The 22067-nt window shown below is 33.1% G+C and overlaps 4 protein-coding genes across 4 annotated transcripts; 2 read left to right on the top strand and 2 right to left on the bottom strand.

Annotated features, from left to right (window-relative positions):
* Positions 1-1846: 1846 nt before the first annotated feature.
* On the top strand, positions 1847-5886 carry LOC126675474 (enolase). The gene is made up of 17 exons (XM_050370122.2): positions 1847-2062; positions 2151-2214; positions 2524-2588; positions 2711-2758; positions 2883-2969; positions 3096-3176; positions 3262-3363; positions 3446-3526; positions 3623-3697; positions 3894-3956; positions 4217-4297; positions 4412-4606; positions 4706-4756; positions 5032-5120; positions 5213-5264; positions 5422-5478; positions 5613-5886. The coding sequence occupies exons 1-17, from the start codon at positions 1997-1999 to the stop codon at positions 5691-5693; spliced, it is 1338 nt and encodes a 445-aa protein (XP_050226079.1). The 5' UTR covers positions 1847-1996; the 3' UTR covers positions 5694-5886.
* Positions 5887-6308: 422 nt separating this feature from the next.
* LOC126674522 (peptidyl-prolyl cis-trans isomerase FKBP53) lies at positions 6309-10207 on the bottom strand. Its single transcript, XM_050368983.2, has 11 exons — positions 10103-10207; positions 9908-9981; positions 9137-9369; positions 8840-8994; positions 8335-8674; positions 7976-8125; positions 7493-7778; positions 7153-7240; positions 7029-7070; positions 6899-6947; positions 6309-6636 (listed from the first exon to the last, which is right to left on the bottom strand). Exons 1-11 carry the CDS (start codon positions 10113-10115, stop codon positions 6555-6557), a joined length of 1512 nt encoding a protein of 503 aa, XP_050224940.1. The 5' UTR covers positions 10116-10207; the 3' UTR covers positions 6309-6554.
* Positions 10208-13593: 3386 nt separating this feature from the next.
* On the top strand, positions 13594-16313 carry LOC126671205 (uncharacterized). Its single transcript, XM_050364942.1, has one exon. The coding sequence runs from the start codon at positions 13887-13889 to the stop codon at positions 16197-16199; it is 2313 nt and encodes a 770-aa protein (XP_050220899.1). The 5' UTR covers positions 13594-13886; the 3' UTR covers positions 16200-16313.
* A 3012-nt stretch (positions 16314-19325) lies between these two features.
* Positions 19326-21709, bottom strand: LOC126675033 (hypersensitive-induced response protein 4). The gene is made up of 5 exons (XM_050369599.2): positions 21321-21709; positions 21095-21215; positions 20919-21010; positions 20726-20822; positions 19326-19978 (listed from the first exon to the last, which is right to left on the bottom strand). Exons 1-5 carry the CDS (start codon positions 21513-21515, stop codon positions 19605-19607), a joined length of 879 nt encoding a protein of 292 aa, XP_050225556.1. The 5' UTR covers positions 21516-21709; the 3' UTR covers positions 19326-19604.
* Between the last annotated feature and the right edge of the window lie 358 nt (positions 21710-22067).

Raw genomic sequence — 22067 nt, 5'->3', positions numbered from 1 at the left:
ATATGATTAGGGGCTCTAATGATGAAGTTATAGCTGCTAGTTGTAGCAGTCGTGCGATTAAAGTTAGTATTATCATGGCAAGCGAAGCTAATCTAATTCCCTTTATTTTAAAGGTTGTAATGGATGCCTTCAACAACAACTCTTTGCTTTGTAATATTATCAGTTTGATAGCACATGACTACTTTAGCTTAATTGAGATGCATATATGTTGTTTTAATTACGATAGAAAATCTCATGTGGTAGCATATGACTATTTTAGTTTATCTAATTGGTTGGGGCATGTCCCTCCGATTATCAAATTCTATGTACTGGCTGATCAATCAGCTTTTGATTAATAGAAGTTTTTATTTTAAAAAAAAAACAATTAAATTGGAGATAATTTAGCTACATATTCTAATTAGGACTTTAATTACAATAGTAATTAATTAAATAACTAATTAGTTAATAACTATAAAACCTTTATTTAGTAATAAACTGAAAAGGATTATTCAGTAAATTTGCATGTCCCTCCATCCGTGCTTTTATATATAGTATAGATATAGATATAGATTGATAACGGTTATGTTTGGTAGTTTTTTTTTTTTGTTTTATCGCATTCTTTTAAAGCTCTTAATTTTATTCACTACTAAACTTTTTTTAATAATTCAATTGTCATTTTAAAATTCTACAATTTTTCAGCTAATGTGGCCAACAGAGTTCCATATGAAAAAACAATTTACCATCTATCGATAAAATACACTTTTCATTATTGATTGCAAATAAATTTACTATAATTCTATGGCGTTATTTAAATAAAATTGTAATACTATTATGAATTTATACAATCGCAGTAAAAAACATTTTAAGGTGAATAAATTAACTTTAGAAAAACGTAACCGGATTCTTCGAGATCACAAATTTATTTATATATAATTCATCTTTGAAGTGAATGTATAACATTTAATAATTTTTAAAATTAAATTTGCAAGACGTTAATCATCATTCATTCGCCGGATTCATAAATGAATTTGTTCCCATGCGGTATAAATTAACTTTTCACATTTTTTTTGAAAGTAAGCGGAATTTCATTAATAATAATCTAAAGCAGTTACAAAAGTGAGAAAGTAAAAAAAGTGGCAAAATCACTTCTAATTGACTTGACATGGAACGAGTTTTTTATGCTAAAACACGTGCAGTCTGATTCACAGATCGTCTTACGATAAAATATAAAACATTAGTAAACCGCTTCGCTTTATTGATACAATCCTCAACAATGATATATGCATCCACAAATAGCACCACTTCCATCGCATCTGACTTGATAATAAGATAATGAGTCTTCTGTAGCCAGCTCAAAACTTCTCTATACCCATCGACTCCACCACTCTCAAAATTTTGGAAAATAAAAGGTCATGAAAAAAGCATCAGTAACTTTCAAGACTTTTGAGTTTCCAAAATTTTAAAAATTGTGGTCAGCTAAGTTATTTTTAGTTTTATATTTTATTTTAAATCAATTAGAACTTCAAATTGTTTTTTTTAAAGTTAAATAAGTTACTTTTAACTTTTTAATCAATTAAATTCCATATGCTATAAATTTAGGTCAAGTAATCCCGTATATTTCAAACGCTCGACTAATTTTATCTCAAAATTCAAACTTGGAGATTTAATTGACCAAAACAATTAAGAATAATTTATTTGATTCTAAAATACAAATGCAAGAGCTGAATTAACCTTTTATTCATCCAAAATCACTAGTGAGTAGTGCTTTCTTGGGATACGGGCACCCAGTTTCCGCATATTCAATTTGATGGGACGTGCAGAAAAAGTAAATCATCCCTCACGTTTCCGCAAATCAACGGCTGATGATTTACTACCCAACCACCCTAATTTTCACCTACATTAACCCATCCAAACTCATTTTTCTCAGTAACAAAAAAACAACAGTTTGGCTTTAACTGAGAGGAAACAAACAAGACAAAACCCTCTGGTGCTGTCCCAGTCCGACTTGGAAATTACAATGGCAACTATTAAGGTTGTTAAAGCCCGTCAAATTTATGACAGCCGTGGAAATCCCACCGTTGAAGTAAGTTTCACTCTCACATTTCTAACCGTCTGATATTTGTCCCGTCATTGCCTAATTGTTTTACTGATGAATTTATTTGAAATATCAGGTTGATGTCATCCTTTCTGATGGAACCTTAGCTAGAGCTGCTGTCCCTAGTGGCGCTTCCACTGGTAATTAAAATAAATTTCTCTCTTTCATTTTTAATTTGTTTACTTTTACTACTCAATTAATTCTATCGATTATCAAAGTTTAGTTAGGTAGCAAACGGGACACTTGGACACGGCGCAACATGTTATAACTTTATTTTAAGGTTTTTTTTATGTACAAGTGAAGTTTTGTGTCCGAAACATCAAGTGACCGACACATTTCCAAAACAGAAACATATTACGTTGATTGAATGAAGTGTTTGTGCTATCCTAGAGTTTAGTATTTGCATTGCCATCGCATTGTTAATTAATTTGTTTTCTCGTGAAATTAAGGTATTTATGAAGCTCTAGAGTTGAGAGACGGAGGATCAGATTATCTTGGGAAAGGTGTTCTTAAGGTGGTTTTTATTTTTTAATTTTTCTATGTTATAGTATAATTTTCAGTTTTTTTTTTTTCCATTTATCAGTACCTGCTAATTTTTGTGTATTATCTAACATATTTACCTGTTTACACTTATAGGCTGTGGGGAACGTGAATTCTATCATTGGCCCTGCCTTGATTGGCAAGGTAATACCGAACTTTTCAACTGATGATGTATTATTGATTTGATTCAAGAAGCTGGTTGCTGAATGTTAGTTATAATTTTCTGATTACTAAGTATTAGTACCTTTCTGTATTTTATAAATTGCAGGACCCAACAGAACAATCTCAAATTGATAATTTTATGGTCCAAAACATCGATGGTACAGTTAACGAATGGGGTTGGTGCAAACAAAAGGTAGTATGCGAGCATTGCCTGAGTCAACTATTTGAATATTTAGAAACTTTTTTGATTTGGATCTATCTATGCATTGTTTTCTCTCATTCATGTTGATTGTGGTTATTTCTTGAAAAATGATTCCAGCTTGGAGCAAATGCTATATTGGCAGTGTCTCTTGCTGTTTGTAAAGCTGGTGCTGCTGTTAAGAAGATCCCCCTTTACCAGGTATATGTTGTACTGGTACAGTGTGTTTTTCAGCTGCTTGATTCTAATTATTGGCGGTTTAATGTGGTCTTGTATCATCCTGCAGCACATTGCTAATCTCGCTGGGAACAAGACCTTGGTTCTGCCAGTACCCGCATTCAATGTCATCAATGGTGGATCCCATGCCGGAAATAAACTGGCGATGCAGGTAATTTTGATGAACATAAAGCATGTTTTAATTAAATTGGTTCAGTTTCTGTGGGTGTTATTTACATCCGCCTCTTGTACAGGAATTCATGATTCTTCCTGTTGGGGCTTCATCTTTCAAGGAAGCCATGAAAATGGGTGTGGAAGTGTATCATCACCTCAAGGTGCTCATCGCTCTCTCTTCTAAATTGATCTTGTGAATAGCAATTACATACTGTGATTTTCTTATAACTATGATAGTTTCTTGCACGTACTTTCAGTCTGTGATAAAGAAGAAGTATGGACAGGATGCCACTAATGTAGGAGATGAAGGTGGTTTTGCCCCTAATATTCAGGTTCTAAATTATTTGCTCATATCATTATTTTGTGGCAGTTTTAAAATAAAAGAAATGTTCTGGTTGCTTGAAAGCCTGCTTTATGTTGTAATTCGAAGAATGAATCTTTAATTGTATATCTGGTGACATAAATGAGCCACAGTTTATGGTTCTTTTGGAACACTGTATCTTTTGCAACAAAATATTTGATTTGCAGGAAAACAAAGAGGGTCTTGAGCTGCTGAAGACGGCCATAGCTAAAGCTGGATACACTGGAAAGGTAGCCCTCATAACTGATGGTTGGCTATGTTGCACGGATACTGTCAATTCTTATGTTTCAAAATTTGTTTTTTATTTTGAAATCCTTTTGAAACTGTGTATTTTTGTTATTATAACATATTCATATAAGAAATGTTGTTGGTCATTTCTCTTTTGAGGGTTTTCCGTTTTTAAGGTTTCTTTTCTGTGCAACATAGATGGCTGATATTGCCCCTATTAATATCTTCCAGTTATCTTATTTATTTCTTGGAATTTTGTCAGGTCGTGATTGGGATGGATGTGGCTGCCTCAGAATTCTATGATAACAAAGATAAGACATACGACTTAAATTTCAAGGAAGAGGTAATGTGTATTGGTCCATCATATTCCCCTAAGAATTCCATTTCTACTTTCGTTCTGCTTAACCACTGGATTAACGTTAGAAGTCTTAATAGTCCTTGAACCCTCTTGTTACAGAACAATGATGGATCAGAAAAGATTTCAGGAGACAGTCTAAAGAATGTCTACAAGTCCTTTGTGGCTGATTACCCAATTGTGTCGATTGAGGATCCATTTGATCAGGATGACTGGGAGCATTACTCAAAAATGACAGCTGAAATGGGTGAACCAGTGCAGATTGTTGGCGATGATCTCCTAGTCACAAACCCCAAGGTGAGTAAATGATCAAATCTCAATTCTTCATTCAATCCAAATGTCTTGGCTTATTGTGTTATGATGACATTTAAAAAACTTGTTATCATTTTATGGCAGCGTGTGGAGAAGGCTATTAGAGAGAAGACCTGCAATGCTCTTCTATTGAAGGTTTAGTCTACACTAGTTTGTTGTTATCCAAAGTGAAATGTCAAAACAAAAAATCCGAAATGAAAATGGCGAAATGATATTTTTTTATAAGAATAAGTTGCAAATTGGTTTTGAAATTTAAGAACCTTTTCTAAAAACGTAAAGTATCAGAAACATAGGATTTAAGATGTTTCCATGCAATGCAACACAGGTTACGAATGAAGGAGAAAGTGTATTTTCATTGTAACTAGAACCAGCAAAGCTAGTTTTAAACCTTGTATTTTAACTTTTACCAGGTGAATCAAATTGGTTCTGTTACTGAAAGTATCGAGGCTGTAAGAATGTCCAAGCGTGCTGGCTGGGGTGTCATGGCAAGCCACAGAAGGTGCTTCCTTGTCTTTTCTAGTTGAGTGTTTACTTAATTTTACAACATTTGGAAAACCATGGATGACATGATTCTCTGTTTGTTCGCTATAGTGGTGAGACAGAAGATACATTCATTGCAGACCTTTCCGTTGGCTTGGCCACTGTAAGTATCCTAATCCCTGCTGCTGTGTTTTTTTTTTATCCCTTTTGCAATATGATGCATGAAGAGGTGGTAAATATGTTGGGAAGGTTTAGTTTGGATCACGTAAGGGTGTCGTTGCCTTTTTACTAATCATAATCTGTGTATTCTCATGAAACAGGGGCAGATAAAGACCGGAGCGCCTTGCAGATCAGAACGTCTTGCTAAGTACAACCAGGTTTGTACAAATAAGTTTATAGCCAAGTTCCCGGCCTGAATATTCATGTTTCAGCATGTTGACTTACACCTAGTTATTATTATTGTTTTTTTTCAAAGATGAATTAGTTGGCTTACGGTATTTCTCTGTTGCAGCTTCTCAGAATTGAAGAAGAATTAGGATCTGTAGCAGTCTATGCCGGAGCCAAATTCCGAGCACCTGTACCACCTTACTAAGGCATAATCAGACAGTCAGTGTTACTGGACAATATCGTACTAATCTAAGAATCTTGACCTTAATAAGCATTTTATTTTGTGCTGAGGAACACTTTAACTTTTGGTCGAGTCACAGCGCTTCACTATATCTCAAGTGGTGATGTTACTACTTGATAAGTTTTAGTATTAAATGCCACATGTTATGATTGCTTCATTGCTGATGAGATGTTTTCCAAAAGCCAAATATTGCAAATTTGTTAATAGCAACAATTCACAAATATTTAAAAAGTAGAACACTTATCAAAAAATCAGATTTTTTTTTATATCATCGAAACTTTTCAATAACATTAAGGTTTAAAAAGAGACATCTTAAAAATCAGATTTGTCTATGGTTTAAGTGAGATCACGAACTTGAACCGTATTCATGTTAAAACTTAAGGACAAAACTTTACCTCGCACAAGAGATCTATCCGTAGTCTGAATGGAAAAGGTTTAAAGATGCCATCTCATGGTTAGAACCCGTTCAGAACATCTCGTGAAATTACCACAAAATATCAGATTTGTTTTTCTACCTTTGAAACCTTTTAATAACAAAAAGTTAATAATAGCACAATATTTTTTTGAACCGTAAACGAATTCCAGCACAACTTCAAAATTACATTGATCTTCAAAAACCGGTATAGTATGTAAGAAAATCACATCAGTTCAATTGATATTTTTGCCAAAATTTTTGCTCACACCCTTCCATACACATGATGAGGTGAACCACTACTACTGCATACAAGTTTGTTCTTAAATGCCAAGATTTCAACATCCATGCAAGTGAATTGCCTATTTAGAGCAGTGGAGGAGTTTAAACCCAAAACAAAGGAAGATTGATGATCACCGAACATTAACCAACTCAACATCGAACATAAGCCATGCGTTTGGTGGTATCTTCCCACCAGCTCCTCTATCTCCATAACTGCATCAAAATGTGTAAATAGTTCAGTACGCTAGCAAGGAGTTGAGCAAATAAGGGACATCTCAACTAATTTAAAACTAGCTAATTGTGTAACACCGTCACTGATGGATGGGCAATAAGAATACATTGAAATGTTGCCACACGATAAGGAAAAGAAGGGATCGGAAGTATCAAATCATGCAGAATATATGCCATGAATTTAGTTCAAGGTTGTACAGCTAAATAAAAATGAACATCCACGAAGTGGCATAAATTGCTTTACCCCATTGACGGTGGAATAGTGAGTCTTCTTTTGTCTCCAACTCTCATGCCTAAGGATTAAACATATGTAAAACATATAAGCACTCAATAATTGGTAAACAAGTAAAAATCTTTCCAAAAAGGATAATTACCATTAACCCCAACATCCCATCCCTTTATTACTTCGCCTATACCTGCACATATAAACAAAAATCAGACAATTACTCCCATTATCAAAGTAAGTGGGTACCATCTCTAGTCCAATTATAATAATACCTAGGCGAAATTTGAAGGGTGCCCTTCCCACATTCGAATCAAATATTTTCCCATTCTTCTTTAGCTTGCCAATGTAGCGCACAGAAACCTGAAATTCAATTATAGATTTTCAAAATGGTACCACATTTAGTACAACTCTATAATGCAATAGGCTACACGAGTCATTTTCACTTTTTTTCCGATGGAGAATTCTTTTTCATTTCGGCATAAAACATTGACTAACCACCCAGCACCAAAAAAGCACATAGAGCTAGAAGAAAATTGTGTGGAAGTGTATGGTAATTTCATGGCTTTCCTTTGTGAGCTACCCACTAAGTTCCAAAATAGGTCAAACAGTTACCTGACTTCCAGGAGAAGCTCTTTTACCATCTGGTTTGCCCATTGCTAGCTCCTCAATTACCAACCCATTAGAAAATGTTCTAGTTTGTGAAGACTTATCTACTGATTGATTATCACTGGACCCCAAAGCAGACTTAGCCTCATCTCCTACAGCTGAAGCAGTTTGATTCTTACTCGTGTCCTCCCCATTGTCCTGGTTCTGCTTGTTCTTCTTCTTCTTCTTTTTCTTTTTTTTCTTGTCAGAAGAATTTTCAGCAGGTAAGCTGTCTACATTAGTGTCAAGACCCCTGAAAGTTGCCACAGAAGCATACTTTAGGCATGTATACACCAATTCATAATTACCAGCAGGTTACCACACTAATATGCATTCATGAAAATATGAGCTGCATGTTCATGAGAATCATTACACGAGTGTTTGAGTGGAGGACTCTCAGTATGCACTAAAAAAGGGTCCTGCTGCAAAATGTGAATATGAAGTTCTCACCTCTTATCAGGAGTAGCATCAGGAGAATCCTGCTTCTTCACCTTCTCGTTTTGGATTACATCTTCTGGAAAATTATTTTTCTTGCCGTCATCTATTTCAGCACTAGGGAGCTCTTTGCTCTTTTCTTTCTGCTTCTCCTTCTTCTTTTTTCTGACATCATATTTAGGAACTGAAGTTATCAACTAACTGATATCAGGCTTCTGTGATGGTGAAAAATGCAACAAAATACGATGACCAACATGTCCCGTAGTTTAACCAGCGCAAGCCAACAGAAAAGTAGAAAACAATACTAAATGGGATAAAACATTAGCTTGGTTTATAATTTTAAGAGAAGCAGCTGAGGGGTGGGATAAACAAACCTTATAGGTTCACCATCTTGGTCAGTGCTTTTATCCTTTCTCTTCTTTCCTGAAACGCTATCATTGTCATCTCTTGCTTTCTTTACTTTTTTGGTTCTCTTGTCCTTTTGCATGTCTTGTTCAGGTTCATGATCAGCGGCATTGCTATTTTGCGATGCATCAATTGGAAATCCGTCTTCATCTTCACTTTCCAGAATGTGTACATCAGTACTTGTCCTAGCAACAATTTGTCCTTTGGAGCTGTTTTGGTCCTCACGGTCACTTGATTTGTTCCTTATTTTCTTTAATCGTTTAGGCTGATCATTAGATTCCTCATCATCCACAATCTCCTCAATAACAACTAAGATCAAAGAAAAATCTTTATAAGCAAATCTCTCTAGCCCATTGCCCGACTAATCACAACAGCATTTAAATATGAATCACTAATACAATTAAAAAGTCAGCAAGATGCATGCATCTTCTGCACCAGCACGTTGCTCATAATATTTGTGAAGACAATACTTACCTCCGCTATTGGGGACAGGTGAAGGCGGGAACATTTCAAGATCATCATCATCATCAGCGTCATCATCAATGAAGTCTACATCATAATCATCATCATCATAACCATTTTCACTGGAATCTTCTGATTCTGTCTCAGCAATGTCTTCTCCAGAATCACTGATGATTGTAGTAAGAAAGTAACAGATAGACCAACATGTTCACCCATCTTTTAGTATAATTACAAAAGCAAAGAAGAGGGGGAGAGGGGCAACAAAGCACCAAATTTAAAAACCGATAATAGACAAAGGCAAAAGGATACGATTTGTATTCATCACGGAGACGATCACCTTCATCAGACACAAAGTAACCAGATAGATGGATGCTTCTTGAGCCAATCACGGAGAAAGCCACTAACTCATCCTTGAATTCAAGATTCAAGGAGCAAGATTCAATTCTATTAGGTAATAAGGAACATAAGAAAATCGGACTTTTATGTCCAACAGAACACTGAAGCACGCTCCTCTCCGTTGATGAACCAAGGCCTAGAGTTGCCTATATCATGATAACAAAAAGACTCAATAAGCATAAACTCATATACACCGCATCATATAGCTAGTTTCAAAAAGCTCTAGCAAAACAATAACAATAATCCTTAAAGCTCTAAGATCATGTTTGGTATATCTCATGGAAATGGAATCAAAGTAAAAACAGACTTCTAAAGCCAATTTTCACTTATATAATTGAACAAATGTTATTCCATTAAATTTGAAACATTGAGTTCATTTGACATTGTAACATTCTATTTATGAATCATTATTTACATAATTATATAAGATTTGATCATATAATTAGGAATTTACAAACAAAAGGATGGTAAATTTTTTTTAAAAATCATTTGACATTGTATTTTCAAATTGTAAACATAAAATATCGTACCAAAACAAATAAAGTAACAGAAATCAAATTACACTTTCATTTCCTTGAATACCAAACGCAGTATCACCTAATCACTTCTTATAAACACATTCAAAATAGCAAAACTAAAATATCAAGTAAAACTAAAATACAATTTTGCTAAATTTTCAAACACCTGAGTTGCATAAAGCCTTCCTTCAACATTATCAGAGTGAAACGGGTGCGGTTTCCCCGGTTTGATTTCAATTCCTGAACAAACATGAACACAATTAAAATCAAATCATCTAATTAAAAATATGTAATGTCTGATTAACAAACGAACTCATTCATCAAATAGAAACAAATTAAGCAAATAATATGTACTGCTTACCCCAAAACCCCATTTTGCATAGAAATAAAAATGCTCTTAAACCCTAACTCGTCACTCTCTTTCTTTTAAACCCTAACACTGCCCTCAATTTCTGGTTAGTGTCCGTGCACCGCAGTGGTATGGAATGTTCGTGAACCCTAATGAGAGGATGACACGTGTTTTCTATTATAATTAACTCGTAGTTGGACCAAACTGTCCACGAATTTGAGCGGAAGTTACAGCCCGGAGCCCCTAACTGATCTAATTTATTGGGCTTTATATTTTCATTTATTGGACCTAAACTTTTCAATAGTGTAAATAACTGACCCATCCTTATTGGGCCAAATTTCCAAACACGAATATGACAAATAAAACGTTGAGTAAAATGTCAACCCGGTCCTTTAATTTGTGATTTATGAACAAATAACCCACTTAGATATTTTGATCACTTAAAAAAAATATGAACAAATATAAAGACCGAAATGATTTAATTTTATCCTTAATCGATTTAAAAATAAAAAAACTTGTCCCTAAATTGACCAATAATTAAGAATATTATTTTAATTGATTAAAATAGTTGAACGTGAGTTATTCGATCTATGTCACAAACTCGTAACAAAAATATCATTAAATTAGATTTCCTGAATCTCAATGGACTAAAGAATTAATTCTTTCTTTGAATTTTTGATCCGTACAAGAATGTCAAATAGACATAAAATTAATAAAATTATAAAGTCCAAATTTAAAAATAATGAAAAGAAAACACAGAAGAAGTTAATTACATTTGTAGAGGTGTTTCAAAAGTTGGATTCCACCATACCCACCCACCAAAAAAGAAATGTGTGTAATTGAATGGTATGATACAGCACAAAAATGTTGTAAAATTAAAACACATGTACCAATATGTAAATACTTTAATCATTTTCTTTTGTTTTGTCTCAAATACTAATTATTAAGAATGATGGAACTCCAATTGCTCCAACACTATAGTCTATATACACTTTTGTAGAGAAAAAACATATTGTTGAAAATATATTGTTGATTCGGTACAATCAAAATCACATTATTATGAAATTTTACAAAAATAGATTCGGGACAATTCTTTAATTTTATTTGTAGTTCACTAATATTTTCAAAATAATCATATTAGAGAGATTTTATACTACGTGAAATAAATAAATAATATAAAAATTTAAAGAATATGTTTGATGGGATAATGAATAAGAACTTGTACTTATGGTTAAACCGTAAATCTACTATATAAAGTAGTTATGAATAGTTCAATTATTTCGATAAATATGATTCAATAGTAGAAACATAGTATTGATTATAATTTTTATTATCTATTAAGATTTACTTAATTTAATGATTCAAGTAATATACTAAGTTAGTATTAAAAAAAAGTAAATATTAAGTTAAGAATTTCTTTTTGCGCCATTACATGAACATTTGAATATTATTTTACCCAAAAAGAACATTTGAATATTATTACCATTTTATTGGTTATAACTTATAATGACATGCCCACTAAAGATTAATAAAGGTTATTTTCTTGATGCATAGTATCTTGGTGGCTATTGGCCTATTTTATTAGTCGTGGAAATGAATTCCTTGATAAAATATTAAAATGCAAATTGTTTCTGTTTGATGCAAATCAGTTTTTTTTATAATTGGAGTGGAGAAGCGTTTATACGAGAAAATAAATTCACGATTTTAACAGTTTTTTGTCTTATACCATTTGAACTACAGCCTGTTAAACGTCAGCATTAACTTGTCTTTCTTAAGAAAATGACACAAAGAATTTCTTTGTAGGCCCTTAATTAAGAAAATGGAATAAATAATAGCTTGGACTTATACTAGACCAATTTTGCTTTAGGTTGAAATGTCACCTCTTAACAAGTATACTTTTTTGACTTTTTTATTTGATCTAATGTACCTGCCATTTTTGTGTAATTCTGACGTTTCCATGTGACTTTCATGGATCGTTTGTTCTGATTATTTTGGATAAAATCTGTAATTTGGAAAAATTATAAGAACAAAAAAGGAATTAACTAAATCATTATATATGTAATCATTAAAATATAAGGATCCAAAGAGAACCCTTGGGAATTAGGCATATCTTTTTTCTTCGTCTGGAGAAATTCTAAGACTGATGATTAAATTTACTAATGAGCAAAGAATTAATTCGGTTCGCGAGCTTATAATTCTAGATTAAATAGTTAAATTTCATTTTTTTTAGTTTATTAAATTATAAAATCTATGTTTCGGGATCAAATGAGTCACTTTTAATTTTTTTTGGTCATAGATCTCAAAAAAATAACCTCTAATCGGTATATGTCAAGCGCATGATTTGACCCTAATACACAAGTTTTGAGATTTAATTAATTAAAAAAATTAAAAGTAAATTATTTGATTTTAAAATCTAAATTTTGGAATCTAGTTGATTAAATACGTTAAAATGACTTATTTGATCCTAAAACACAAGTTCGAAAGCTGAATTGATTTTGATTTATGTATTAATAGTCCAAAAAATAAACATTGTGATTTCATATTCAGTTCATGTAATATTAGTTAAAATTTATAAACCTTATAAACTAATTATCCAAATTATAAGTAAAACTTCCTCAAGTCTCAACATCACAAGTGGACTTAAATGTCAATTTGCTCTGTAAGTTCGTAGAAGTTGATCGACTAATGTAAAAATTAAATTTATTATCAAACTATATAGAAGCATATCAATTGTAGTCCATTTGTTTGGAAACGTGTAGGGAGCAAATTGAGCATAATAAATAAGTTTATGAGCAATTTGATAATAAAACTGATTTATATGCGTGTTAATCCACTTACACATACAAATTCAAGGACATAAACTGATATATAAGAAAAACTGGATTACATTCACAGTAACTGTATTTTGAAATGAGATGTCAAGAATTACTTTTAAATTTTAATAAAGCAATCTTTTTTTTTGATGAATTAATAAAGCAATCTTAAATTAAGTAATGAATAATATCACTCATTATTTGCAAAATAAATTAAAAAAATTTGTATGATTTGCGATTATAACACAAAGTTTCAAATTTTGATAATGACATACTTGGACTAACATTCATAACACCGAGTAATATTTCAAGAAAAAAAATGATGTTGTGATTATCGAAACAATATATAGTATGGTGTCATGTCCACATAAATACTTTTGTCAAAAGTAGTTTTATGTTTCAAATTGTTAAAAATTTATAGTTCGTGGATAACATTTAAAATTTGTGTTGTAATTATAAAATTACGTCCAAATTCATGTTTAATTTTTGTTTAACCATAAGCTAGTACAAGATTGAAAACTAAATTTAAGTATATTAATTATGTGTTAATTTTTCAACTTAAAATTGGTAATAATATTCTCTCTAAAAAAACAAATTGGTAATAATGTCGGGGGCCACCTCACTAATTCGGTATATTTATCTCACAATATAGCCGACGTCCCACTCCTATTAATCCTTAAGCATAGAATAAACGGCTTAAAATGACTGCTGTCTCATTCACTGGAAATTTTTGAGTTTTGAGACATCAGTCTTCAGAATCAAAAACCAAGTAGAAAAAACCGCACCCTTCAACTTCAACTTTCAAATATTTATGTCTCTGTCCATTACATTTCATAAATCCTTAACATAAATCATAATAATTTCATACATATTCTCTGTCCATTCAGTCATCTCATCATCATCTTCTTCATTCAATTCAAAAACGACTGATGAGTTTTGCGTTCTGTAACCTCACGGGTCATTGTGGAAAAAGCTGACACTTCATGCACAAGCATTTGTTTTCTTGCCTACTATTAATGGCTTCCACAAGTTCAACGCCAACAGACCCTTGTTCTCTTGTGTCCGAAGACACAGCAGCCAAAACCGTCAGCAAGCGATACGAAGGACTGGTCACAATTCGAACCAAGGCTATAAGTGGTAAAGGAGCATGGTATTGGACACATTTCGAGCCAATTCTTATAAGCCACACCGACACAAATCTCCCGAAAGCAGTAAAACTCAGGTGTTCGTTCTGTAATACTCTTTTTTCAGCTTCAAATCCATCAAGAACCGCCTCTGAACATCTTAAAAGAGGCACATGTCCGAATTTCAACTCGGTTTTAAGACAAAATTCTGTAGTAATTTCTTCTCCTTTGCCTATATCTTCTTTGCCTTCACCAACTTCACATAATCATCAACATAATCGAAAGCGAAACTCTTTAAATTCTTTAGATTCTCTGGCTGTAGTTGATCGGTCAACTCAGTTCTGCAATGAACTTGGTTGTACTAATTCTGAGCTTATTCAACCTCAGAATAATCATAATTTGAAGTTATCTTGTGGAAAGGATGATTTGGGTGCATTAGCAATGTTTGAAAATAGTATAAAAAAGCTTAAGAGTCCAAAACCTTCTTCATCACCCGCTGGTTCTTCATTAAGTAAGAACCAGATTAATTCTGCTCTAGAATCATTAGCAGATTGGTTCTACGAAACTTGCGGGTCCGTCTCATTCTCGAGCCTCGAACATCCGAAGTTTCGGTCCTTTCTTCATCAAGTAGGCCTCCCTCCATGTTCTATACATGACTTGTCTAGTTCAAGACTGGAAAATAGGTTTCTTGAGACAAAAGCTGAGGTGGAAGCTCGAATTAGAGACGCTATGTTCTTTCAAATTGCATGTAATGGATGGAAAATGAAGAATTGTTGCAATGGAGAAGAGAATTTGGTTAAATTTAGTATCAATCTTCCTAATGGAACTAGTTTGTATCAGAAAATAGTCCTAACAGGAGGATCAGTGTCTTCAAAACATGCAGAAGAGATTATATGGGAGGCGGTGATGATCAGCTTATGTGGCAGTAATGTTTTGCAGAGATGTGTAGGAATAGTTGCAGATAAGTATAACACTAAAGCATTGAGAAATTTGGAGATTCAACACCAATGGATGGTGAATCTGCCATGTCAGGTTCAGGGATTACATAGTCTGATCAATGATTTTTGCAAGGAGCTTCAGGTTTTCAGAACTGTTACTGAAAGTTGCTTTAAACTTGCCAATTTTGTGAATAATCAGTCTCAAATCAGGATTAGCTTCCAAAAGTATAGACTTCAAGAGCTTGATTACAGCGGTTTGCTTCGAGTTCCTTCCAGTAAATGTGAATGCACTAAGAATTTCTTGCCTGTTTATTTGATGTTTGAGGATATATTAAGCTGTGCTCGTGTGCTTCATATGGTTTTCTCGGACGATTCTTATAAATCAAGAACTGTGGAGGATTTTCTTGCTGCGGAAGTTTCTGAAATGATCCAAGGCCAGGGTTTCTGGAATAGTTTAGAAGCAGTTTATTCTTTAATGAAGATTATAAAACAGATTGCTGATGAAATCGAAGCGGATCGGCTGTTGATAGGGCAATGCCTGACCTTATGGGAAGATTTGAAAGCAAAAGTGAAAAGTTGGTCTGTTCAGTTCAACATTATTGATGGAAATCTTGAGAAAATATTAGACAAAAGATTCAAAAAGAATTACCACCCGGCTTGGTCTGCTGGATTCATACTTGATCCGCTTTACTTAATGAGGGACATCAATGGAAAATATGTTCCTCCATTCAAGTGTTTAACACATGAACAGGAGAAAGATGTGGATAAGGTTATTACCAGATTGGTTTCAAAGGAAGAGGCTCATGTTGTATTAATGGAGCTTATGAAATGGAGAACAGAAGGGCTAGATCCTTTATATGCTCAGGCGGTTCAGCTTAAACAGAAGGATCCGATCACCGGAAAGATGAAAAATGTGAACCCTCAGGGGAGTAGATTGGTGTGGGAAACTTGCCTGAGTGAGTATAAAACGTTAGGCAAAGTTGCTGTCAGGTTGATCTTTCTCCAAGCTAGTTCTTGTGGTTTTAAATGTAATTGGAATTCTATGAAATGGCAGAGAAATTCAAGAGTGGGACTTGAAAGGGCTCAGAAGATGATGTTCATTGCAGCTCATTCTAAGCTTGAAAGGCGAGATTTGTCGAATTATGATGAAGAAAAAGACGGAGAAATGTTCCGTATAAGTGGTTCTGAAGATGATATGTTTAATGGGGATTTTGTTGATACACCTTCAGTATAATGTTTTCATTTACTTGTGTAGCATTTAATTAAATCCCTTTTTTGATGTATCATTCCAGTCCGTTTTCACTGGCAATGAACATGTTAGAGGTATAGTCAGGTTGATCTTTCAGAATTCTCTGTTTCATCATTTCGTTTTTGTTTCTGAAACTCCGCAATCTTATATATTTGACGTCGTTTATTCTCGTGCATCATACGTGAAAACAAAATACATTCTGAGAAAACGTGAAAATGCACATCAAAATGCATTTAATAAAGTTACACTAAATAGTAAATATCAATGATACAATGACAATTGAGGAATGCACTGAAATATCTGATGCTTCAGATTTCCGGTTCCGAGATTGAAACTTGTGAAAATCCAAAATAAAAAACACTAAGAATATATTGAAAAATGTCTAACCTAGTTGCCAGACACATCCTTAATACTATCTTTTACTCCAAGCTTACAATCTCACTGTCTTGGCCTAAACATTCTAGTAATTTATTTGGTAACACTTTCACTATGAGATTGCGCCATTTTCTGAAGTTTTGATGCCTAGATTGAAAATCCTGAAGCTTATTTTAGTAGGTATATTAATTTTGTTGGGGCCAGCATGATTGCTAAAAAAAGTGTTGAGCAAAGGAGAAGCAAGGAGGTCTGTCGGTATGATAAGGCACAGAATTAGGGCTATCTATAGGGTACCCTGCCAACCCTATTCTAATGAGATAGCTAGAATTTGATTATTAAACAAACAAGGTAGGTAACGATATTAATATTTTGATTTAAGTGGCAATTTGCCCCTTCAACTTGTAAGTAATGAGCAATTAATATATAAATTAATTTTATAAGCAAATTAGTCACAAATTTATTGATTATGGACAACTAACCACATTTTGGCAATTTGCTCTCTTAACTTGTAAGCTAATTGTTCTTTAAATTGGCAATGCGCCCTCTCAATTTGTAAGCTAATTTGTCCAAACGGGGTTAATTGCCCATAACTACCAAATTCGCGATTAATTTGTCCACAAAATTAATTTATATGTTAATTGCCCATTGCTCACAAGATTGGGGGTAAATTGCCACTTAAGTCTTAATACTTCCTCGGGCCAGACTCTCGTCTCAAATTGATAAATGATAGATAGATGAACATTTTTTTTAATTTTAAATTATAAGTAGTCATACATATAGATTAGTTATTGTATATATATATTCGTTAATTGTAATAAGATATATTTAAAAAACAATAAAATAAAAGATAAAATATTATTATTACATTAAATCATATAAGAATAAGTGCAATAGTTTTTTATACTCATTTTACCTAAATAAAATAAAATATTTAATATTATATAAATTATCTAGCAATTTAGTACAAAAATACAAGTATATTTTATTGGTATTTTAATATGAGTATGGAATGTTATTTTAAATTTTATTTTTTTTATATAAAAAAAAAACTTAAAAGTACCTTTTTAAATAAAATGTGTAATGGAGTAAATATATGATAATTTGTACCATTTGATGGATACTGTCGGCAAAGCTGACAGCTTACCTACTAGTAGAAAGTAAGGAATTTTTCACTTGTATGCCATCGATCATGTTCTTGCTAAAAGAGCAAGAGGATTTAATGATTAATACACAGGAAATGACTACTTCTCTTTAATTCTACAAGAATCTTTCACAATTTCAAGGCCATCTCATGATTAGTTTTTTTTTTCTTTTCATCTTGCATTTGTTTATTTTTATCTGTCTAATTATAACATTCTTGATTAAAATTTGAATTTGCAACCTAAGAGTTTAAGATGTTAGACATAATGCTGATATGGATTGAAAGTTGTGGCCCTTCTTATATTGGCACTAATTTCTTTTTCTCCCATCTCTATAAATTATTTTCTATATTGAGTTCACCACGTCAGTCGTTGACTGAACCAATCAATTTTAAAAATATCATTAAAAAAATTAAAAAATCAAATTACATTAATACCATCATGTGTTTCTAGTGTTAAATTTTGATTTTACTTTATACCACTAACAAAAAGGAAAAGAATTAGTAGGTCCTATAATGAGAATCATTGTAAATACTCATTACAAATAATAATTGTAATTTTGTTACTTTCCTTTATCTCCATCATTACATAATTTACCTTCTTCTACGGCTAAATCCATATCTACCTAAACATGTAAATTACATGTTTGTTTTTATACTTTCAATAAATCTTTTAATTACGATTTATTCAGAATCAAACAGTATAGATTCATAACAACACCCTTAATACTTACGTAGTTATTGAATGCATAGCTAACTAGGCATAAAGATTCTTCTTTTTAAATCAAGAGAAGGATTCTAGAAGGAACAATTCAAGAATTTTGAAGAAAAGAAAAAAGAATATAGAAGGAACAATTCAAGAGATCTAAAGAAAAGAAAATATATTCAATAAATTTGACTAATAAATGTAAATGGCCAGCTTTTATGTAATTTTCGAAAAGGAAATGTAATGAATTTGAATCTCACCTAAATAGCTACAATACATCATTGAAGTTCATCAAACTGAATTGTTTTAAAGAAAAGAAGTTGCTCAATTGGTAACTTTTTCACATTTACAATCTTTTATTTCCAGAATATTATGGGCTTGGTTTGAGACTTTCAGCCATAAGCCCATGTTAGTTAAGAGATGTTTCATTAGATCCCAAAAATGAAATGATATACAATTTCCTTTAGACTTATCCCCTTAAAATCCCCCCACCTTTTACCCCCAATTCGTTTGCACCCTCACGTTGTAAAACCACCAAATATACCCAAATTACGACCTTTCACTTTCAATTGTACCCTCAAGCATTAAATTAACCTCTTTTTACTTGAAAAATGATCAAATCAATACTTCAAATTTTAGCATATATTTTAAAATAGGACTTAATATTTTATTTAAAACAAAAATAAACCTATTTTTTCAAGTGAAAAGAGATCAATTTAATGTTTGAGGGTGCAATTGAAAGTGAAAGGTCGTAATTTGGGTATATATGGTGGTTTTGCAACGTGAGGGTGTAAACGAATTAGGGGTAAAAGGTGAGGGGTTTTTAAGAGGATAAGCCTTTCCTTTAATAGCAATTTTGAAATTACAGCTTCTCTCTTTTGTTGATAACATATATATAAACTAGTATATGTAGTGTATAATTATCGTTATTAATATTCAAATTACATATCCCTTTGCATTCCGTATTCACCTTCTGCCAACATCAATAATTTATTATAGTTAATACGCTCCTTTCGTTCAATCTCTAGACGTGGCATCGCTGGATGCATAACCATCACTGTACAATAACCTTCAATTCAAGCAAGACAGAAACAGAAGTCCAACAAAAATGCATTACAATCTACACACACCAAGCAAAACAGACAATGCTCAGCAGCAAACATGTGCAAAGTTAATCCTCCTGGATCGCCTGCACACTGGCAGCCTCCATCATTCCATTTCGTATTTGGTCAGTAATGTCTCTAACGTGGCCGGGGCCATGGGGAATGAAGACAGTAGTATTGTTAGAGGAGTTACCAAGGTCTTTGATTGTGTCGAAATATTGGGTGACCATTATAAGATCCATCACCTCCTTAGCAGTGGTGCCTTCCACCTTATGGGAGAAATTCAGAATGTTCTCCCTCAATCCATCTGTTATAGCCTGTCTTTGTCGGGCTACACCAACCCCACCGAGGTACTTGGCTTCTGCTTCAGCTTCTGCCTTTTTCACTTGGAATACCTTTTCTGCTTCCCCTTTGTATACACTAGCCAGCTGAAGCCTTTGAGCTGCAATTTAAAGGAAAATTTCAATACTTGCAGTCAAACAAGCACAAAGAGCTAGACTCAGAAACCATCAATGTCAAGCATGCCATTCATGATTATGGATTCTTCGTAGGTTCAGAATTAAAAGAAAAAAATTGCTAAAGAAACAGCTCACGGGGATAAGATCTGAAAATCAAATCCTTACGACATCATAATAGTGAACACATATTAATGACTTCATAAATTAAGTAAATCAAAAACTGGTTACCACTTACCAGTTAAACCATTAATATTTTGATGCCTATTGTATGCATAGAGAATTGTCAATGACAACCATAATCAGAGTGATACCAGAAGCATATACATTCAAATTATTGCGTACAAAAACCAAAAGTAGTTTTTATTTATGTTCTTGAACTTTTATTTGGATTTCAAATGGAAAAGCAACGGTCAGCTGATGAAAAAGACATAGCATGTCAATCTAATCTCTCCATAGCATATCTAGATAAATTGTAATCTTTGAATTTGCAGAAAAACTACTTAGATATTTCTCAAATGGCATATTTTAAAATGTATTCTCCAACTCCACAGTCATAAATACACTCTTGTTGCTTCCGAATAGCATCTCATGTTAGCTGGACAAGGATATTAGGCTCGACTTTACACTCTTGTCGAGCCTAATATCCTATTTCTGGTGATGTCCACTTCGAAAAATCATAGTCATGTTAACTTTAGTCATTAGCACTACATTTCAAAAATTGAGAGATTTACCTGCATTAATCTCATTCATTGCCTTGCGAACAGAAGCATCAGGTATAATGTCAACCATCAGCATATGCTCTATGCTATATCCATAAGCTCCCATTACCTAATCCACGATTTCACCATTAGATAAGAACATCAATCATTATCACAAGTTTTCACTATAATATTAAAAAACGATAATTAATTGATCTAATCTAACCTTCTCAAGTTCCTCTAAGACAGATTTAGCGACTTCACCTTTCTGCTCAAAAAGCTCATCCAAAGTCATTCTCGGAACAACAGCTCGAACCACTTTTAAGAACAACCAAACAAAGTAATGCATCAGGTAAAATTCCAATTAAATTAAATTAATTTATATTATGAATAAAGAATTACCATCAAAGACATAAGCCTGAATCTGTTCTTGAGGGTTAGCCAATTCATAAAACGCATCATCAGCATTTGTCCTCACCACTCTGTACTGAATTGAACACACCAATTGCACAAACACATTGTCCTACACAACATTCAACAACAATCCAAATCAATATACATTCTAATTATTCACTTCAAACAGAAAACCCTAACCCTAAAATTCGAAAAACGCAAGAATTAATCAAACCTTAGTTTTGGTTTCGATGCGGACGTCGAGAGATTGGATTCTGGTGGAGAGGACACCGGTGAGAAACTGACCGACGAAGGGGTTAAAGAAATGGAAGCCAGGCTCTGCTAATCTCTCGAAGCGGCCCCACCGCTCGATCACACCTATGCTGGCTTGGTCTATGCATCCGCAAAGATAACAGCACGAATTCCCCATTTGTTTGATAATGGTTCGATTCTTAGTCCAGCTCTGGTTCGATTAATTGATCGATCGATCGTGGTTTCTTATTTGCTAAGGAAGAGTTTTTGTGTGGAAGTGAATTTGAAGATTGTCTTGATATTTTGTGCGGGACATGGGGAAAAAGTCTATCCATTGACGTGCAATTTTTTTCACTTTTTAGAATTTTAATATCAGTCGGTCAATAGAATGATTGCTGCTCAGCCAATGTTATTATCGACTTTGTTATGTTTTGTTCAACTGGACTGGGCTCATAGTTTTAACAGTTCATCACAGCTTTAAAATTGAGGCTTTTTATATAAAATACAGGATTTGGGCTAGACTTTATTTTTATACGGCCCAATTTATATCTTTATTTTTCACATCATCAATTTTATGAAACCTAACCTTTTTTTTGGATTTCTTTTTTTTTTTTACCGTTTTCCTATTTTCCTTCTCAATTGGCGATTTCTTCATTCTTCTCCGCCATTTTCGCTTCTCTTCTCCACGATTTTGCTGTGCGTTATCTCCATTATCGCACGACTCCTCTCG

The sequence above is a fragment of the Mercurialis annua genome, linkage group LG3, assembly GCF_937616625.2.
Source record: "Mercurialis annua linkage group LG3, ddMerAnnu1.2, whole genome shotgun sequence".
NCBI classification, from domain to species: Eukaryota; Viridiplantae; Streptophyta; class Magnoliopsida; order Malpighiales; family Euphorbiaceae; genus Mercurialis; species Mercurialis annua.
The sequence above is the reverse complement of the archived record's forward strand: the minus strand, read 5'-3'. Positions and strand labels throughout refer to the sequence as shown.

Excerpts from the sequence above, each read along its gene's own strand:
- LOC126675474 (XM_050370122.2), top strand. The coding sequence starts at position 1,997 with ATGGCAACTATTAAGGTTGTTAAAGCCCGTCAAATTTATGACAGCCGT. Across the intron at positions 2,759-2,882 it reads GCCCTGCCTTGATTGGCAAG|GACCCAACAGAACAATCTCA; the intron begins GTAATACCGAAC and ends TATAAATTGCAG. Across the intron at positions 4,757-5,031 it reads GCAATGCTCTTCTATTGAAG|GTGAATCAAATTGGTTCTGT; the intron begins GTTTAGTCTACA and ends AACTTTTACCAG.
- LOC126674522 (XM_050368983.2), bottom strand. Across the intron at positions 8,675-8,839 it reads ACCTGTCCCCAATAGCGGAG|TTGTTATTGAGGAGATTGTG; the intron begins GTAAGTATTGTC and ends CTTTGATCTTAG. Across the intron at positions 7,779-7,975 it reads GATGCTACTCCTGATAAGAG|GGGTCTTGACACTAATGTAG; the intron begins GTGAGAACTTCA and ends GGCAACTTTCAG.
- LOC126671205 (XM_050364942.1), top strand. The coding sequence starts at position 13,887 with ATGCACAAGCATTTGTTTTCTTGCCTACTATTAATGGCTTCCACAAGT.
- LOC126675033 (XM_050369599.2), bottom strand. The coding sequence starts at position 21,515 with ATGGGGAATTCGTGCTGTTATCTTTGCGGATGCATAGACCAAGCCAGC. Across the intron at positions 21,216-21,320 it reads GCATCGAAACCAAAACTAAG|GACAATGTGTTTGTGCAATT; the intron begins GTTTGATTAATT and ends AATGTTGTGTAG. Across the intron at positions 20,823-20,918 it reads TCTTAGAGGAACTTGAGAAG|GTAATGGGAGCTTATGGATA; the intron begins GTTAGATTAGAT and ends ATCGTGGATTAG.